At 34.6% G+C, this 19,884-nt stretch overlaps 1 protein-coding gene across 4 annotated transcripts in view; it reads left to right on the forward strand.

The window, feature by feature from the left end:
* The first annotated feature begins 13,108 nt into the window (after nt 1-13,108).
* The window catches only part of LOC113495489 (dedicator of cytokinesis protein 1), a 42,131-nt gene continuing 35,355 nt past the window's right edge, over nt 13,109-19,884 (forward strand). For 2 of the 4 annotated variants that reach the window (XM_026874268.1, XM_026874269.1), the window contains exon 1: nt 13,109-13,308. In XM_026874268.1, the coding sequence (XP_026730069.1) occupies nt 13,263-13,308 (46 nt within the window). In that variant the 5' untranslated portion in view covers nt 13,109-13,262. The remainder of the gene's footprint in view (nt 13,309-19,884) is intronic. The other 2 variants (XM_026874270.1, XM_026874271.1) reach the window with 2 other exon arrangements.

Raw genomic sequence — 19,884 nt, forward strand, 5'->3', positions numbered from 1 at the left:
AACTTCCAATCCATTTCTCAAGCCCAGTCAGTGCTAACGATAGCTTTCTGAACTATCGCACAACTTCTAACTACACTTGTGGTTAGAAATTACTTTGGAACACCGCCTTGTTGTCGAACTTTTAAACGAAATATCTGGTATTGTAGCTATGTAGGTTAGGTTATTTATTTTTGGAGCTATTTGACTAAAATTTCTTAAAAAAAACAGGACAGAAAAGGTATTTAATTAAGTAATGCATACAATGGTCATGGGATTACTCTACTTCGGGCATGATGAGGAACCTTCAAATGAAGATTGATGTGAATAGTAATTAAATTAAAAAAAAATACATGGCATTAATGAATTAAAAACATCTTATTCAAGAGCCTGCTGGTGGACGCGGTCTGCGTCCACCAGCAGGCTCAAACCTCTTTCTTGTATTCCCTATACAAGAAAGAGGTTTGAGCATTGATAACCAGGATAGCTCACTGCCGATTGACGATTTCAGATGCTAATATTTTAATTCGAAGTTAACCACGACTTTAATTACGCAAAAAGCGCCTTCCATCACCTTTCTGAATTAATACATGACAGGGAATACAAGGTTTAGCTTGGAATATATGACTGAACGGATAGTCGAGTGGTTGAAACCACCACGCTAAAACCGCTGTGCGCGAGGTGTCGCGGGCTCGAACAATGCGTAGAACAAGCGTTTGTTTGATCCACGAATGATTGTGAATGAATGAATGAATGAAATGAATGAATGATTTGAATGTTTATGAAACTGAAAATCCCTTGTTGTTGACTCGTTTTCAAAAGAAAAAAAAGCCTTCATAAGATGACGTTGGGGCCTCAGCTATTCCATTATATTCAGCACTCAAATCAGTTTACAAAGTCGCTTCAACATTCAAAAGCCGAGTCAAATCAGGTCAAACTGTCTAACAGGACCCAATCCCATCTAACAACTATTATTCAACCTATTTATGAGTAAGTAGTGATAGACACCTACTTCGTGACTATACTCCTTTCGGATAGCTTTAAATTTTGGGGATAAAGTTGTTTTATAAACAAAAGTTATGGTTGCCAGGCAAGAATGTCGGAAGCTTGGCTATTTGTAAATTGCAGTCATTTGTTTCATCATAAATAAGGTTTTTGGGTCTATGAAAGCACGTGATTCTGAAAGACTTTTAGAAAAGTTCTAATCAATTTAGGTCATAAAAACATTATCAGAGTTGTCAATAAAATAGATAAAAAGTAAATAAAGCAGTAGATAAAGAAGCATAAATATATATGCCAAATAATTTCAATTTAAACATCACGAAAGCAAAAATAACGGAAATGTTGTGACAAAAGTTACAAAACCTACATTCTCGAACATCTAAATTTAAAAATCGAACATTTGTCGAACCACACGAAGCTCAGTATTTTATCTGTGGCAAGTACACCACTTTTGGCATTAAACGCCAGTGTTTACAGCCTATAAAACTGTCGCACTAACTCACACGGGAGTTTTAAACTTTACCTATTCTGATACTTCATATTAATGGCTTTCATATAAATTAAAATCGTAATATACTTCGAATTAGGTAGGTAGAGATATGTACATAGTTCAACTAATCTATGTGCAATAGAGTGCAATCTTAAATAAGAGAACCTGTTTTTGCATATGACATACATATATATGTATATTGTATGTATACGGTACATACGCCAAAATCACATTTTGTACAATTTTGTCTCCGTCTGTTTGTACCGGCTAATTTCTTAAATGGTTGGACCGATTTTTACTTTTATTAACAAGTAACCGGTATAATAAGAGGTCACTAAGGCTACTTTCATTTAAGGAAGATAAAGTAATTATTGTTAAACACACGGTACAACTACTTAAAATATAATTAACCCAATATTTTTTTGCTCATTTTGTGTAGATGAAGATGTGGCCGTGTCGTTTTATTGCGGGGCTCAGAAAAGATTTTTGGAGCATCATTAAATTAGTTCTATGACATCAAATCATAGCATTGTCATGCAATATATACGCTAAATGTAAGCTTGCTATGAAAACGGAAAAGTTGATTTAATCTAACAAGACTTAGGGTATAAAATTGTATCTATGTTTGCGAAAGAAAGTATAAATAATAATAACAAATTAATTAATTAAAATTTTTTAATAATAAAACTTCTTTAGCATGTTTGACAGTGACATAACTTATAACCACTACACAAAATCGCCCTATACTTACAAAAGTTTCCCACACATCGCACCGCACGCAAAGATGAGTTGAATTGACAATGCAATGTTGCCAATGCTTTCAACTAATTACCCGTGAAAATGATTCTATTATTAAACTCTGACATTTTATTAATCTTCTTTTGAAAGCGTTCACTTCAATCAACCTTTATGTCAAGTGACAGAAAAATAAATCGTTTCAATTTCATTCAATTTTCTATTTTCGTTCCATTATGTTTCGAACAAAAGGATTAATTATTGCTAAAGCGCTTCCCCTAAAAGAGCTGATAAACAATTAATTAGTATTAATTATTAAAAGGAAAATAAGTATTGTCATGCTTTTGCTCTTAACATTTTAATATTTTAGAAGCGTAATGGTATACCGCGAAAAGGGTTTCGATGTTTTTCGTAGAAATTTAGAAGAAAAATTCTAAAGATGAGATTTAAAATGTGAGAAAAAGATTTTTAATAAGATATTTTTAGTGAGGGATAAATGAATAAAAATCCTATATCAATAAAAGTGTATGAAGCGACTTCAACAGTACCTGAACAAGAATATGATTCATCATTGGCCTAGCCTTTTCCCAACTATGTTGGGGTCGGCTGGGAACAAGAATATGATTCAAAACTTTAAACAAAACTATCGTCACGAAACCTTGAAAGGGGTATATATAAATTAAACCATACATAAACAGCTTTACACGGTAACTACTGGTTCGAGTTTAAAAATAGAGTTCATTAGGTTGAATGGTCCAATTAATTGTCTCGCACCGAAAAAACGCATGATACGTTCCAAAGCTGTTCTGCATAAGTCAATAAGAGCCTGTCAAAGAGGTGGATGTCCATAAAGATTCCACCACCTTACCAAAACAAAACTATTACAGTCGATGCGCCGTATAAGTATGAAATACAGGTACAGGTAATACACCTGACAATCGTGAAGAATTTGAACAACGGAAGTTTTCAATTGCTTTAAAATATCGAATTAGTTCATAAAGGAAATGATATCGGATTGATAAATTTTTGATTACTTGAAAGAATTTGCAACGATTTTGAGAACTGTCACGCATATCATCATACGGCGCATCTACTATAGTTATACTATCATGCTGCCAACAATTAAAGCAAGTAGACTAAGGGTCACACGAGGATCAAGGAACACACAGGGCTCAGTCAGCTGTTGATAATAAATTCTAATATTTACAAAAAACACGATCTAATTCTCAAAAATCTACGTGAGGCCATTTCGTCGTCCAAACCTCATTTCAATCCTGGCCTGAGGCCAAATAAAAAGGATCTATGACCGGACTTCGTATTACATCCGGTGTTCGAATCAATAGGCCCAAACAATTGACTTTAAATGGAACAGAACAAGAATTTTTCAAGCTTTCTAATGGACTAATCAGGATTTTACTAAAAAGGGTTTCGAATAATACATACTTTGGTACTTAAAATTATCATAATAATACGGTCAAATGCGAATTATAGTTGCGATGTAGAGGTTTCTGAACACATAAGATGGGTGACAAATAAATTTATGATCGCAACAGACGTTGCTTAACCTCGGTCTTAAACTTGATGTTGATATTAGAACAGAAATAAATCATCCGTGAAAATTTCAACCGTCTAGCTATCAGTTCATGAGATAGAGCCTGGTAACGAACGAACAGATCAACAGAAAGCGGACAGCCTCTTTTACTCGTACGCTGTCTGTCTGACTTTGAAAATGAAGAAGTTCTCAATTCAGCCGGTATTATTAAAAAAATAGTATTTCTTCGTTATGATGGTACCTTCTAAGTTATGATGGTATTTTACACTAAAATAACTACGGAGCTTATTCGCTCTAGTGCTAACCTTCCAATAAATGTTTCACGTAGGTTGAGAAGCCGACTACAGTCATTTCTGGGTTGAAACTTTTGCCTTGTTCATTTAAAAGACCTAGGGTGGTGTGGGTGTGCTATGTGTTGCAATCCTTCATGATTGCAACGCATTGTCATACACCGACATAAAAGCGTGGATGGCGTACCACGGCGGTTCAGGTTTGGTCAATAAGAGTCTGACACTACCCGTCCCCTTCCCCGATGGGCTGGGTGTACATGGAAATTCCTCCGCCTTACCAAAAAAAAGACGGTGATGTGGGCTCCTCGACTATATTTCCTTATTGGAAAAAACCGCCTGAAATCTTGCAAGTGGAAAATTTATAGGTTATGTTTACCTCTATCTAATAGATAAGTACCTACAGAAATACAGACTCAGCCACTTTTTATGTTCCCTTTTTTAGGATCAGAGAGCACGATTCCAGAGGCGTACCGTGTTTGTAGTGAAATGCATACTACAAAGCTGCAATGTTTCGAGCAAATCAAATAAAAGCAACTGCAATCCAGCCGTTTAGTTTCGGAACAAATTCAAACGTAACGCGTTCACCCAAACACCGTTTAACTGGGCTAAAATCGAAACGCAAACCAGAAAATTTTCTAACAGTTTGGAAAAAGTGAATAAAATCAGAGTACTTATGAAAAACATGACGATTCATTAATTAGCAAATAATTGAGGCATCAGACAAAACAACCCATTCCCCTAAGTAGAAACAAAAAACTCGATTTAATTTTAAATTATGTGTTTTGTTTTAAATAGTGTTTCGCCATCATCATCATCATCAGCTCGTATTCGTCCACAGCTGGACATAGGCCTCCCCAATTGCACGCCATCGGGATCTATCTTCGGCTGCTCGCATCCAGCTCCTGCCAGCCATCTTGCGCAGATAAATAATGTAAATAATGAAAAAAGAACAACTGACCTTCTTGCGCAGTTCTTTAAGTAATCCGCAAACTTATCAGTGCATACCGTCAGGGCTTCGCAGTCTAAAAATATTAAAAGTATTAAAGTTTATCTAAAAATATAGAAGAGTCTTACGTCAATCAGGGAAGGCTTTTGCCATTAAATTTACAAATCCTGAAGTGCGCTTAGCACTACAAAAGACCCTATTAGGGTGAGGGCTTGGAGAGCCGCTTGGAGCATGGATTAGCAGTAACTCAATTAGGTGAGTAACTAGATCTCGCTGCGGTGTTAAAAAGTTGCAGATTTGTGAATTGGTACAAAAGGTAGTGTTATAAAGGCGTAAAAGATGCAGGTAGCAGTAGTAGATGTCTTGCAGCAATAGCTCTTAGGAAGTGATGAAGGGTGGATGAAACTAGGTGCTGTCCAAAGCCATGCACGGATAGCCGAATATTTAATTTAATAATTTTAAGGTCAAAATACATTGGACAGCACCCTGTTAAGGCTGCTTTTGACCGCTTCCTAAGAGCTTTTGCTAGGGGAGAAAAAACGTTGAAACAAACTCTCCACAAGCTGCTTTTCATTTTACAAATTACGAAATTAAACTCCTCCGAAACGGCTCAACCGATTCTCATGAATTTTTTTATGCATATGTGTAGGTCTGAGTTCATACATCCATCTTCTTTTTATTCTCTAAAAGTTATTTGTATCACAATACTACGTTTGATAGGCCAGCTACTATTAATATGTATGTGTGTGTAGGTGCCGTGCTAGACAAACAAATATTTGCTATAAGCTATAGCAATAATATAACTTTAAGAGATGGCGATGACACAAGCTGACCGGTTCGTTACTCCACACCAGATGACGTCACTCCGGGATTGTTCACACAAGAGCCTGAAGCGAATTGTTTTGCATAATTTGATACGTTCGGGTTCTGACTTACTGTTGAGTAATTATCGCACTATTGTTCTGAAGTATATGTTGGGTGTGATTTACGAACGAAGGGTGAATGAGAACTGTATTAGGATAAGACTGTTGTAGTTAGTTTGGGTTTATTTAATTCATTCCTACCGCCACGTCTTAAATTAATTACTCTTAATGCCGTGTTGAAAAGAGATGACGCTTTAAGCTATGCATTGCGCTGTCACTCTTACTCAAGTATAATAATATTACTTCGAGTATTTGTGGTAGTCTCACGTCATTGTTAATGATGTTATAATCTACATAGTCTGATTGTTAATCTACAAAGGATTTATTTGATGGTAGAGTAAATACGGGTTAAACTGGGATTTACGTATAGGGTAAACATACTGCTTAACCGAATAACGAAATTTGTACGTAAACCATTAAATGACCTAATTTCATTTAATACAATTAATATTTGACGAAAGTTTTTTGGAAAAGTACGAGAAATGTGGAATGGACCTAAATCGTGGCGACATTGGCCATGCGGGAAGAGATATGACCTCCTTGTGCCGACCCTCTTTAAAAGCAACAATAACACAGCGAAGAGAAAACCATTCCAGAATAAGTTTGTAAATGAAACATACCTATGATCCTTTACATGATATAGCAAATAGTCGTTCGATGTAAAACGACTCCAGAAGCTAGACGAAAAGCGCCAAGCCCAAAAAGAGAGGCCTAAGCCGTCGTACACCTATACTCTCAATTCTGCGGGTCAACTTTACTGCAGCGCTTGCGACCGAGTGTTTAGATCCAAACTCGGTCTAACCAGTCACATCAGGGCTCACGCTAGGAGTTGAATTGCCAATGATCACCGTTATCGAAAACGATAAGGAGGGCTATATATATATACAGCAAATACACAAATACAATTCACAAAGAACCTTGCTTCAGTCTTGTGCGGTAGATCCCCTTAACCCTCAACACAACAGCTATTAAAAGCACTTACATAACTTAGTTCGAACAATGTTACAAACACGTAACTCCCAAACTTATCAAACCTTTACATAGTTTCAAAGTGAACTTTAAATTTAAAAGGCAATATGGCTCGCGTCGCCGTTCGGAACAAACAGAGCCGGTACAAACTGGATAAAATATGGCGGACTGCAAACATTGTGAAAAAAATGTACTAGCCGCGTTTTTTGGCAAATGTTTTAGAGTTATGGATATGCAAGTGAAGTTTTTGTGAAAGCGTTAGCGTATGGTATACCGCTGAAAATGTGGATATTGTGTGTTCAATTGTATGCGTTTTGTTTTTGAAAACTTCAAGAGTGAGATAAATTAAAATGTAGCAAACATTTTGTAGTAAATTGACGATAATGAAAACACTATAAACTGTACACGTTACCTTGCTAATAATCTAAACGGAAATTCGATAGTAAAAGTAAGTATTTTTGGGATTCCGTACCCAAACTAGAAGTACCCTATTATAAAAGCACTTGTCTATCCATCAGTCTGTCACGTCGGTTTGTCCGTCGTCAAGCTAAAGATGTATTTCTTACATCGCAATAACAATGAATACTAAAATTTGTAGTTTAGCAACTGTAACAGTCATTTTGCTGAGTGACAAATAACTCTGTGAGTAGGTTTTCACCTCCAAATATCCTTGTCTCCGAGCTATTGCAAGCGTATTTTCCTATTACTAATTTCAAATAATATATCTAATATCGCAAGCATTCAATATCATTTTACGTGTAAGTATATAGCCACCCAATCACTGTTCCAGCACATGTAAAACAAAACACTATCAATTGAATAAAGCAAAACAAATGAGAAAACTACATTAATCGAAAAACACCTTTTCTTTCTCAACAAAAAAGCTAATTCCACAAAGTCTACATCTCTTCATTACACAGCCAATTGCGGGATCACAATTAAAAATGTAAACCGTATTTCTTGAACGAATTGGAATCCTCGATTCTTTCTTTCTTTGCCGACATCGGGTACAATACCAGACTGTAAATATCCTACTGCCAGCCTCTTTCCATATAGGGACTATTTGCCGTTTCGAAATTGCAAAATTTAATTAAAATCCTCGTTCGTTCATGGCGTCCTTCACTTTACATCTATTTTTTGACACTAATTAATGTTTACTGATTAATCTGTTGTCAAGTCTTCAAAGAGACCTCAAAAAGCAATTGATGTGACTAGTTTCTGGGTTAGTAACCGTTTGAATCAAGATAAAATTTAAAAAGCCCACGACAGAAAACTTTACTTCTTAATGGCTCGACCAATTATGATCTATAGCACTCTTATGAGGTACGAGTGTTCTAAGATCACGATTAATCAATATTGCACCTTAATACACGACAAAGTAAATTGAAATCGCTCAGTCCGTTGAGGAGCTATGACTCAAGAAGCATACGGACAGAGTCGTCAAACTTAAAACTCTCTTTTTGTGTCTTGGCTTGAAAAGAAGAAGCAATGTACAATGTAGTGTAATGTAACTTTGATTCGTAGTATGAGGTTCGTTGCCGTATACGAATCCGTCCATAGAACATCCGCAGTTTCATAAAAATTGAAGGCATTGCAGAGGTCCCGTAGGTGAATACTTGAACAATATAAATCATCTTGACGAATTGAGCGGGAAATCGCGCTGGAATTTTCTCACCTTTCTTCATTTATTATTTAAGTGAAAGGGCCGCGGTCCTGATTTATGAGGGATTGAGTTTGCTGTCTTAAAATGAAATATGCATAGTTTTGTGTCGTTATCTATTAAGGTTTTTTGTGCCTGAATAATAGATATTATATAAGTAATATTTTAATGTCGTCTTCTGAGTTCTGATTTAGTCTTGTCGGTAGATGTTTTTTCCGTTGGTTGCAAAGGTGTTTATCGTTAAATGATGTAACGGTTTACTCACGCGTATTTATTGGGAGCGCCCGACTAGTTTCGGACCCAACCGGAGACCTTAATCATGAGATCATTTAAAATTTTATCGTTTAAAATATTTTAATTTTTTAATTATTTTTAGTCATACACACACAGTTTAAACTGACATCTATACTAATATATAAAGAGGAAAGATTTGATTGTTTGTTTGACACGAATAAGCTTCGAAACTACTGGACCGATTTGAAAAATTCTTTCACTGTTGAGAAGCTACATGATCCCCGCTGAACATAGGCTATAATTTATTTCGAAAAATATTAGGGTGTCGTAAGAAAATTGCAATAATGTAACCAAAGGTGTAAAATCGGAATCCTATTTCTGCGTATGCTGCTAATACCTACTATTGAAAATAGAACAAAGTGATGTACTATGGGTTTGCTTACCACGCAGACGAAGTCGCGGGCAAATGCTTGTAAGCTTATATTAATGGTTTCCAGCCAAGGTTATTTCGTAAGTGCAGTTCTGTTGTTGACAGAATCTTATGACGTAGAATTGTGATAGTTACTGAAACTTGGGCAGCGTTTTAGCCTGAAGTTTAGTCCGTTGATACTTAGATAGATAGCTAAATAGTAGGTATCTATTATTCCAATTAGTAATTATGTTAAACTACTAACTAGCTGTCCCGGCAAAAGTTGTTTTGTTATTTCATTTTTCTAGTGAATTTCTGGTATAGAAATCATATTGCATACGAAAAAAATAGGGATATAGAACAATTACCACTGAAGAGTATGAAAAGTATAGAGTAGCCGATCATCAGACCAACTAAATATCCAATCGGTCGAACTGTTTCTCAGAAGTATAGTAACTAAAAATGTGAAACTAGCGTTTTAAATAATATATATAATATTGTCAAATTACCCGTAGTAATCCCTAACTAAAACATCTAAAAACAGCTCCGACAAAAATCTAAATATCTAACATTTAACTTTTATAAAACTGTACAGAAATTTAAATCAAAAGAATTATGTCAGTCTGTAATAGAATAAGAAACACAGACACCGCAGTCCCCTGCACTAGCTCTTACGATAACAAGCACTCTAAAACTTAGAAGCAATTTCTTAACAGTCCCGCTCGCAAACGTGCAAGTAATCAAACTTACAGTTAATTAAACTTCTCACGTCCCAACATGCAGCTCTATATGACAAAAGATATACATTTCACCCATTCGTAATGGAAAATAGAGTTATCTTCAGCGCAGCGCCTGCACAAATACTGTTAGCAACATATGCACATTGTACGAATAAGCGCCTGAGTAAATTTTATGATGAGATAACTTCAACGTTCTGTGTTATTGGAAAGTTCGGAACTAGCCATTCGTAATAGGATAACGTGAAAACTCGCGGCATATGTCGTGAGTGAAATGGTGAGGAAACATCTTGAGCTTTGTCAAAACAGAATAAAGATGTAAAAACTGTAACAATATTTGTTTGTGTATGACACTGGTCACTGAAAGGGAAGGATAGATAACATTTTATTTTTACATCAATGATTACACAAATAATTATCATTTATAAAGGTACAGATGATAAAAAAAATGAACGCAGTTCAATATTAACTACAAAAGCCATTCAATTTAATTTATTTAAAAACGCACGTTGTCTACATCTTGTAAAAGTACTTGAGTTTAACGGTTTAATGCAGCGCCTGAATAAACAACGTTAGCAATGTGTACACTTATAATTTTTGCTAATACCATTTCTAAATATTGTAACTTGTAAATTAACGGAATAACCATAAAAAGTTATGTTATTAAAAGAAGTAAGTGTATTTTTTATTCGTAAACATTGTTTCAGGGCTTTTTTTCTTGAAGCGAGATCAGACTTACTACTTAGAAAATGTTTATTATACCGACTCGACTATTAAATTAACATATTCCGTCTCAGCTTTCTAATTTTCAGTTGTAAATGTCAGATAATAAATAAATTACATCAAGTTGAACTATCACGAGACAGAGAAAGCAAAGTCCAGTCGTATGCCTATTAACGAACCTCCAAGACTTTGAACAGTGTGACACCACCATCACACGAAAAAATATTGTTTTGCAGACCTGCCTCCCATAAGAAGGAGTTAAGTCTTAGTCTTTCAAAGCCTATATGTGGAACCAATTCTGAAAGGGTGAATATAGACAACTAGATGTTCAATAAAGGTGCTTTCCTCCCTTTTTGCCTGATAAGCAAATTCGAGGGAAAAAGTTTATTACAGTGGACTCGTGTGAAAAATGGCCCCGCTTTCTATGTCTACGCCTACTAGGGATAAGTATATATACGCAGGATTATAGGTAAGCACCATACGTAGATCATATTATCTCACAGTAATTCTCTCAATATTACAAATACTCGTGTCATGGTGGCCTTGCCTTGCTATGAATGGATTTCTATACATAATTTGCTATCAAGTATCAATGTGACTTTTCCAAATATGTCCTTTCTTGTTTTTATTTAATTATTCTAATATAACACTGACGAACGGAAATGGTGAAGGAAAATATCATCATGAACCCTGGATGCCTTATAGGGGCGAAATCCGTGGCTCAGCACTGGATTATCTAAAATCTGGTATTAAAAATATCTACTACACCTACTGCTAAAAAAACAAAAGGTTCTTGAAAATATATTTAGAACAGTGGTTGAATTCTATTTTTATTCCCAAAATAGATGTATATCGTGTCCGGGAAATTATATTCTTCTCTTATTTTTCTACTAGCTATTGCGCGTGACTACGTCCGTACGGTTCTGCTCCTTTTGATCATAGCGTCACAGTATATATCCGAAAGCCTTCCCTCATAAATTGGGCCATGTGACTCTTAAAAGCTTTTTTTTTAATCGAAGCCTTTGAAGGATGAATATCTAAACACTAACGTCTTCAAACAAACAAACTCTTCAGCTTTATAACATTCGTTTTTTTTTTATTATGACTGACATAGGTAGGGGCCAAAGGGTATTTGCCAAGGTCAATGTAATATGAAAGTTACGTTTTGGGGTTGAAATATTCCTTTATTTTTGTTCACTATCTAACCTGAAATATGTAACTGTCAGGTATGATGGGTACAAATAAAGTAAAAGGAGAAGTTTGCTTAGTGAGACCATTCTCGTGAGTGACGGGTTTATTTTTACTTTGTACCTAAATGTTTTATTTTGGTCCTGTTGGTACAAAAGCACGGTAGTCGGTTAACAGTTAAAAGGTTAAACTCCACATTACGACTCCGCTGTTTGTGCGTCCGTTTGTATATTTATTTTTGTATATATATATTTTATCTCGTAAACCCGAGCTATACAATTAGAGTTCTAACAACGTTTTTAATATTGTTCTCAGAATGATTCGATACATTTTTTCGATTGATATAGTTCAGATTTCTTATTTTACTAAGGACATGTCTAACCCATTCGAGACTTCTTGCAGAGAGGGAAAAAAATATAACAAACATATGTAAAAAATAAAAATATCATATATAAAAGCATCACATAATATAAAAGCATCACATAAATATATCAATTGATATCCTTATCCAAAAAATGTTTACACTATTATAAAATTGCCATATCATTAGATAAGGACTTTTATCTAAACGATAAGCCTCTCATTTTTTGTAAGAGTTGTTGGTTTAACTGGCTTGTCTATGGTGTTATCGTATCCTTCCTTTCTCTGGGATAAAGTGTTTATTTAATGTTGATAAGATCCCATGCATTAATCAGCTTTGTATATTATTATGCATGATTTGAAAATAGCTACAGCAACATAATATGTTTAATAGTTAAGTTACTTTTAATTAATAAGATTTCGATACCATATTAAGAAGAATAATAAAATAGATTGAAGTGTTAACTAAAAGAAAACAGACTCTTGCTGATCAAAATGTAGCACTCGGTAGAAATAAGCGCGTTACAGCGGTCTTTCGGTTTTCTGTTCTCAGCAACATTAAGAGTTACATAAAAGGCTTTAATAATTTTGTTGTATTGGTAGAAATAACTTTAATTAATAAATATTAAGTTTCAAACTTTTCATAATAATCTGTACTCTTAAATCATATTTTTAATCTGTGTCAGCAAAACATTGCCAGAACAAAAAATGTGACTAATGTCTGTCGCTTCAATTCCGTGTGTAAGCCACAAATATGTAAGCAACAAAGTATTGAAAATACTACAAATTTGTGTTCAGTGTTTACCTTTTATAAGTATTTTCTAGCATCTTACACTCAACAAAACACTGTAAAAATAATTTGTATGTTCCAAAATAAATCAAAATTTATCAGACTACTGGCGCTCTAAAGCGCTGCAGCGCAGAATACTTGACGTGACTTACTAAAAAAAATAAAACAGCAACACCACGCTGTCACAATTTGTCAAATATTGGTTTGGTAAAAATGACGAGCTACACAATTTTCGTTCGATAAAAAAATAATACAAAAATATACGCGAGTTTATCACAATGACTGTTTGGCGTAAACTTGAAGATGAAGAAGTGTACGCAGTTGGTGAGTTATATTTTATTCCCGCTCAATTTGTCAGGATGTTGTGTATTGGTGTCGAATGATGTTCGTGTTACCTCCCGCAGAGTCGCGATAAATATAAACATTGTATCAGACTCCTACATACAGCATATTTCTATCGTTATCCTGTTTGGGATAGCCCTCATTTCGCGAGAACTAGGATGTCCGAACGTCATCTCCGTTGTCATTGGCCACTCCCAAAGTTGTGATTAAATAAGTTGATTGATAACTAATTCTTAATGCTTAATTGGACGAACGACGTCTGTTATGTTTTTATTCGATCCTTTTTTATACAAATAATGTTCCTCTGTACAATTGAATGTGATAATGTTCTATGTTGACTGTTTTGGATTGATGGATTGACAATTTTCTTATTTATGTATCAAGGTTTCCTTATTGCAATGAGATAAAGTATCTAACTTGACATTGGTTAAGGAATTCACTCGGTTCACCAATGATTTGTTATTATTTTCCTCATGTTTAAGAGAATGTGGTGTTAGGCTAATTATTTACAACACTTCTAAGACAAATTTCACTATCCTTTTTACTAAAAAGACTTTCTACTCCCAACTGTCATTCATCATTTTAAATTTATATCAAATAATACAAATGTTAGTATAATCATGGTTGTTGCGACAAGACTTCATTATGTTGATGCATATGTTATGTCTAATTTCCGGCAATGTCCGCAAAAAAAAGATTTTTAGTTCCATCATTACTAAAGAAACAAAAAAAAGAAAAACAATTGCCATTATAATTTGGCTACGTAACATCACATTGATAAATATTTTTTTTTAAATAGGCATTCTAATATATATTTTTTCACTATACAATTTTTTCAAGTTCCTTCAAGTTTTCATCATAATATCAGCAAAATTTCAGGATTTATTGTAAATACTGAATTCTCAACAACACTTGTGTTATTGGATCGGGATGCTACAGATCTGTTTGAATAAGGAAATACAGTAGGGAAATACATTACAATAATAATTACCACCACTAACATCCTTAAATAAAGTCATTATAAAGTTATTTATGATGTTAACTGTCTTATTATATTGAAGTACTATTATATTTATGATGATTCTGTTACAAATTCATACATAGTAGACATAGGTTTTATTATTTATCAACGGAATCTGTTTATTATCTGTTACTATTTATTTTTCTCCATTCTTTAGTTTTCTCTCCTCTCTACTGGATATGTTTTTTCTATACCAGCAAACAATTGTTTAAAAAAACACAAACATGGCACATTGACTGACAACCAGTTTGGGATTTTTGCATAAGTTTATTTCCTTCTAATTACTACCTGTAAAAACTGTATTTGGCAGTAAAGATGCTTTAATAGAGTATTAGTATCATTACCAACTACTGTTTGTATTATTTAGATAGTTTGGAAGAGATCAGCTAAGTACCAGTGATTTAAAAGAAGTTACTGCAGTGTACTGCACGGCAGCACAATACCCTTTATTTACACTGTTGGTCAGATTTTCTAGGTTGAGACTGACTTTGACAACTGTCAAAGATGTATGAATAACAACCAGGACACGCAATTAATGTGTCTTTCGAAACATGGCTGAACTTGCTATGTCGTTGATGGTCACACATCCACAGTCTGACTGTATCTAGTGTAGCTTAACCTGTGATCAACTTGTGCAGTTGTAGTTCCTTTGAAATGATAGCCTAAATAACTTCAAAATACACTCAAACTAGCTTCCGAAACACAAACATCTTCAAGACGTGTCGCTATGACCTATTACTACCAATTAGTCTAATACCAATAGAGATAGTTACAGTTAATCTTCATTTTCAATCGTCACAGAGACATGATAGCGCGGGTCACTCTGTACAGTTTAAATCTATTTCTGGAGTAAGAAGCAAGAACCGTGTTATTTAGTGGCCCATATTAATTGTAGTGGACTGGATTTTCTTATCTTTTGTGTGGTAAAGAAATAAAGTACTGTGTATTGTTTTGTTTAAAGGTATATCGGTATTGGTAGGTAGGTATGTCTCAAGTGAAATTAAGATGAACCTTCCTTTTTAGTTATATCAATAATGGTGTACTCAAGTTTTTAATCAAATGGGTATTCTGATGTTCTGTATGAATGTGGTACTTGCCAATTTTATTGAAAGATTCTGCCTATGTAGTCCTTCCTATTCTTTTAATTGAACTGCTAATCTAAAAGTGTGGTAATCCAGGTTAGTTCTTTTTTACCTGACCTATTTGGATATAGTTTCACTGTATCCTTTCGAGAAGGCACAGTATACCTACTCTATTCCCAAGACTCCTTGGAAATGTCGAAAGTGACGACATATTAAGATTCCGTCATGTTTTTTAAGGTTCAGCAATCAAAAGGTAACCCTATTTTTGGAGCACCACTGTCTCTCTGTCCGTCTGTCACAGGGTTTTATCTGAGGAACCTTGTAAATAGGACTGATGATGTTTTTTTTCTACTGTCGCTATAACAACAAATATTTATGTTTTTCGTTGCTTCACTTCCACATCTCCAATCCTGTCTCGCCAGTCTACTCGCCCTTGACCTTGATAGCTATTTTACATAGCTTTTCTATTTGATACAAAACACCTGTTATATCTACTACTGTAGGTATGAGTATATACACTTGGGGGACCAAACTACTGTACGAAATCTCGACCAGTTATCTAAATGCCAAATCAATTATTCTATTGGATCTAGGAATCATCAAAATCTCACGCTCTCGATGGTGTGACCATGAGACACTCGAGTAATTTTCTCGGCCTGATTTTTTGTTTACTGTATTTTAGTTCGTAAAGTTTATGATTCTAAGTTGATAGCTAATCGTTCTTAGATTACTGCGTTATTAGAGGAAATTATTTCCATATTTGGATTTTTGTGTCGCTCTATTGTAGATGGTAAAATATTAATAGCCTTTATTATATTTGAAAGGAGGAGTGAAAAAATACGTGTAGGGGAGTTTACATACAAGTCATCGTCCTCTATAGTCTGATGGGATATTCTATTGTAACAAAAAACAATGTATTTAAACTTCGATAAGTTTCTGTAACAGCAATACTAACTTGCATTGTAGGCATTCCTAAAAATGACCATGGTCATGGTCATTTTAGAGACGGGACGTTCCTGAATAACTAATCTTCACTATCAACGTATCTATTGCAATTAAAACTAATAATAGGTAATTGATTTCAAGTTACCACTTATGATTATTAGGTAATATCCTATAAGTGCCACTTGATAAATGTTTCCGCAAAAGTCAAAACTTTGTTGAAAATTAGTTCTTATACCCATTGGAAGATGAATCAAATGATATTAACAACATAGCTAATGATTGTACTATGTCTTGAATGGAACAGTAGTCGGCAGCTTAACGCCTTTGCGGTAAAGACAATTATTTACACGGTTTGTGTATAATTTGTTCTGTATCTAATCTAGCATGAAATTTTATGGGATACTCGTAGAATCGTGTTGAAACCTTATTGGAATCAAAAATGAAGTTCCTGCTTAAAATATCGTACAAAATACGTATTTTCTTTTACTTTTGTTTTATATTTCTTTTGGAATTTGCAATGCTTGGCTATTAAACAATGTACATATAATAGGCCAAACATCCGAAATAGAGTTTTGGTATATACAATAAAAAACTTTATAACTAATGGGTACCCATTATATTCGCATACGAGTCCCTACATAGCAAACGACGCATTCAGTCCCCTTCCGTCACCTGAGGAAGTCCAATTAAGTCTGTCAAAACACCACTCTGCCAATAACGTAGTCCAATCAGCATAATAAATATGATTCAATTGATTTTCACGTGTCCATTGCCAGTTCACAAGTGAGCAACATATGTTTTTATTTAACATTTGGGGTGTTGAACTTACTTTTTTTATTTGGATCGCAAACCCGTATACGATGACGACGATGACACATTTGCTAAAGATGAAGCTAAAGTTTGCCGTTATTATGCTCAAAATAATAATCCGGTTTGAAATTCATTGGAACTAAACATGGATTTCAAGTTTTTGAGTAGGTCAGTTGTAATGACGCTGCTACAATCGAATCAAGGTAGCTCATTAGTTTACTCGGAAGTTCAGTAGTATTTTGTTTAATGATGTCATAGCGAAGGTCGTGGTAATGAAAGGAGATACTTCGCTCAGAGATTTGTTTGTTGAGCTCGTTTGCTTGAACAAATCTCATTAGCACGACTGTTCACGTCCAACACAATAATTTGAAGGCCATATGCGTTCAAATTATCAAACAATTCGGACAAAATCTTCGATAATCATTAAATAGTTATTATCTATTCATCTTTTTACCATATAAGGGGCTTCTATCAAAATTCTATCCTCGGTAAGCAAAATTACATGTCTGTAGGTAATGAATGCCGGCTTCGATACTCAATCAATTCAACTTCAATTAGCAAACTATGCTTTCCATTTGGTATATCAACCAATACCAGAATCCATAAATTACCTTCGGCTCATCAAGCATACATTAATCGTCACACAACAATGTGTTCAATGACCAGTAAAATGGAACATGTAATCGAATGCTCTCATCCGAAAATGTAGCTGGCGATACCAGGTAGGACTGGTAGATACTGGTACTGATATCACGTTACTAAGTATCGGTGTCAGGTGTATGGATCTGATGTCTGATAGATTTACAAGTCTCTTACACGCGCCCTTTTATAGATTCCCTCGTAAAGTTGATAGGTTCAGGGATGGGTAAGTGCTGCTTCAGGTTTACTGTTTTTGCGTAGATTGGAGTTTGGTATGTGATGAGATTTTAATGAGCAGTTTATAGACTTAGGTGCATTCGACAAAAAACAGTTGATGACGTCAGTCAGCTCTTCCAATTTCCGATAGATTTATATTCTTTTATTTGTTTTTTAACGGTCCGCGACTGAATCAAGCCGTGAAGTACTTTCGCTGTTCATTGACAACATTATGTCGTTACATTTATTTTGGGATCTCGATTTTGCTTTTGTCCATTTGGGATTACGAATTTGGGAAACGATTACGAATAACTGTTAAAGGATTGGAATGTACTATTTCATTTGAAATCGCTTTTAGTATGGTCTCTATATTAACAGTACTTAAATTTTTCATCCCATTTTGATTTGATATTCCTTTAAATCGTTACGTTGTACTTTGTTTTTAATGCGGTCTGTTATGGTTTAATTTTGTCTCGTATGAATCTCCCATTCCTTAAACTTTCTTATTCATATATCATCTTCGTTTAGCTGTTGTACGATTTGAACTGTAAAATAAAACACAACTACAATCAATGAACACAGTGTATCCCGTCTAAAAAGTTGCTAGCTCTATTGCTCCCCACATCAGCATTCAGACCGCGCTCAAGTTGCGTTCGAACGCGATTTTGGTGCGCTCGCGCTTGTCTTGTCTTACGTGAGTCACACGCATACCGCCCCTATTGTCCCGGATTAATTGTTTGTGTAAGTACAATGAATGTTAAACATTAACTTTTCTTCATCATATTAATATGAGCTGTGTTTCTTTTTAACGTTTCTTTGCACAGGATGCGATTCGTTAGCTGGTTATGTTACACTTACAGATGCTTGTTAATGCTTGATGTGAATTTAATGAATTTGCGACCGCCTATTAAGGATTACTCGCGGTTATTTAAGATTGTCGTGCCCATACTTTATTAATGATTTATGGAATTGCTTGTCTTTTTTTTCTATTAAATGCATCTTACCGGTAATCTTTGACCAGTTTAAAAAGAGGTTTTGGGATCAAAAATATTTATCCCACCAATATATTCATGAATGAAATTCTATCTTTAATGTATCTTCGTAACTTCGTAAGGACTATATATTTGCCAACGACTGTCCGTATTCTTTTTTATAGCTACCACGTATTGTTGTGCCAAATTGGAAAGCTGTGCCATTACGCACATACCATCTTTCTGTTTGCAGGATACGTTAGCCATAAGAGCGTCATTTATTATGTCATAGTATTTGACATTTCATTAGCATCTATTTTGCGGATAACGGTTTGTTAGCAGTTCATGTTTGGAACTCCCTAATTAGCCATTGAAATGTAATGGGCATGCTTAAATTCGCTAGTATTATCCTTATCTTACGGAAATTATCCTCAGAATATATAAAACTTCTCGTAATATTTTTGGTGTCTTTATCGCATCAAGTTTTGGTGCTGTGCTGTTTTTTTTTTTCATATTGTTGTCGCATCAAGGATTTATAAAAGTTTATTGCATCCGTCATAAGTAGGAATACGTCCGCGTCGTCAAGATGAAATTGTCGTAGTCTCGTATAAAATTGATTAAACGACCCACGAACTTCATATCATAGAGTTCTTGACCCTGATGAGTGTGTCTCAATAAGGACTGTCTTGAAATGAAGACAAATAAGAAAGCAATTCAGATGAAAATTCAAAAATGTATAGAAATGATGAAATTGATAAGCCAAGGTAGCCAACATCGCAGTCATTAAAGATTAAAAAAAACTTAGTGTCGTTCTATTACAATTTTGAATACGCCAATATGCAACTTCAGTCTTGCATTATTTTGTACATTAGTC

This window comes from Trichoplusia ni, chromosome 6 (assembly GCF_003590095.1).
Source record: "Trichoplusia ni isolate ovarian cell line Hi5 chromosome 6, tn1, whole genome shotgun sequence".
NCBI classification, from domain to species: Eukaryota; Metazoa; Arthropoda; class Insecta; order Lepidoptera; family Noctuidae; genus Trichoplusia; species Trichoplusia ni.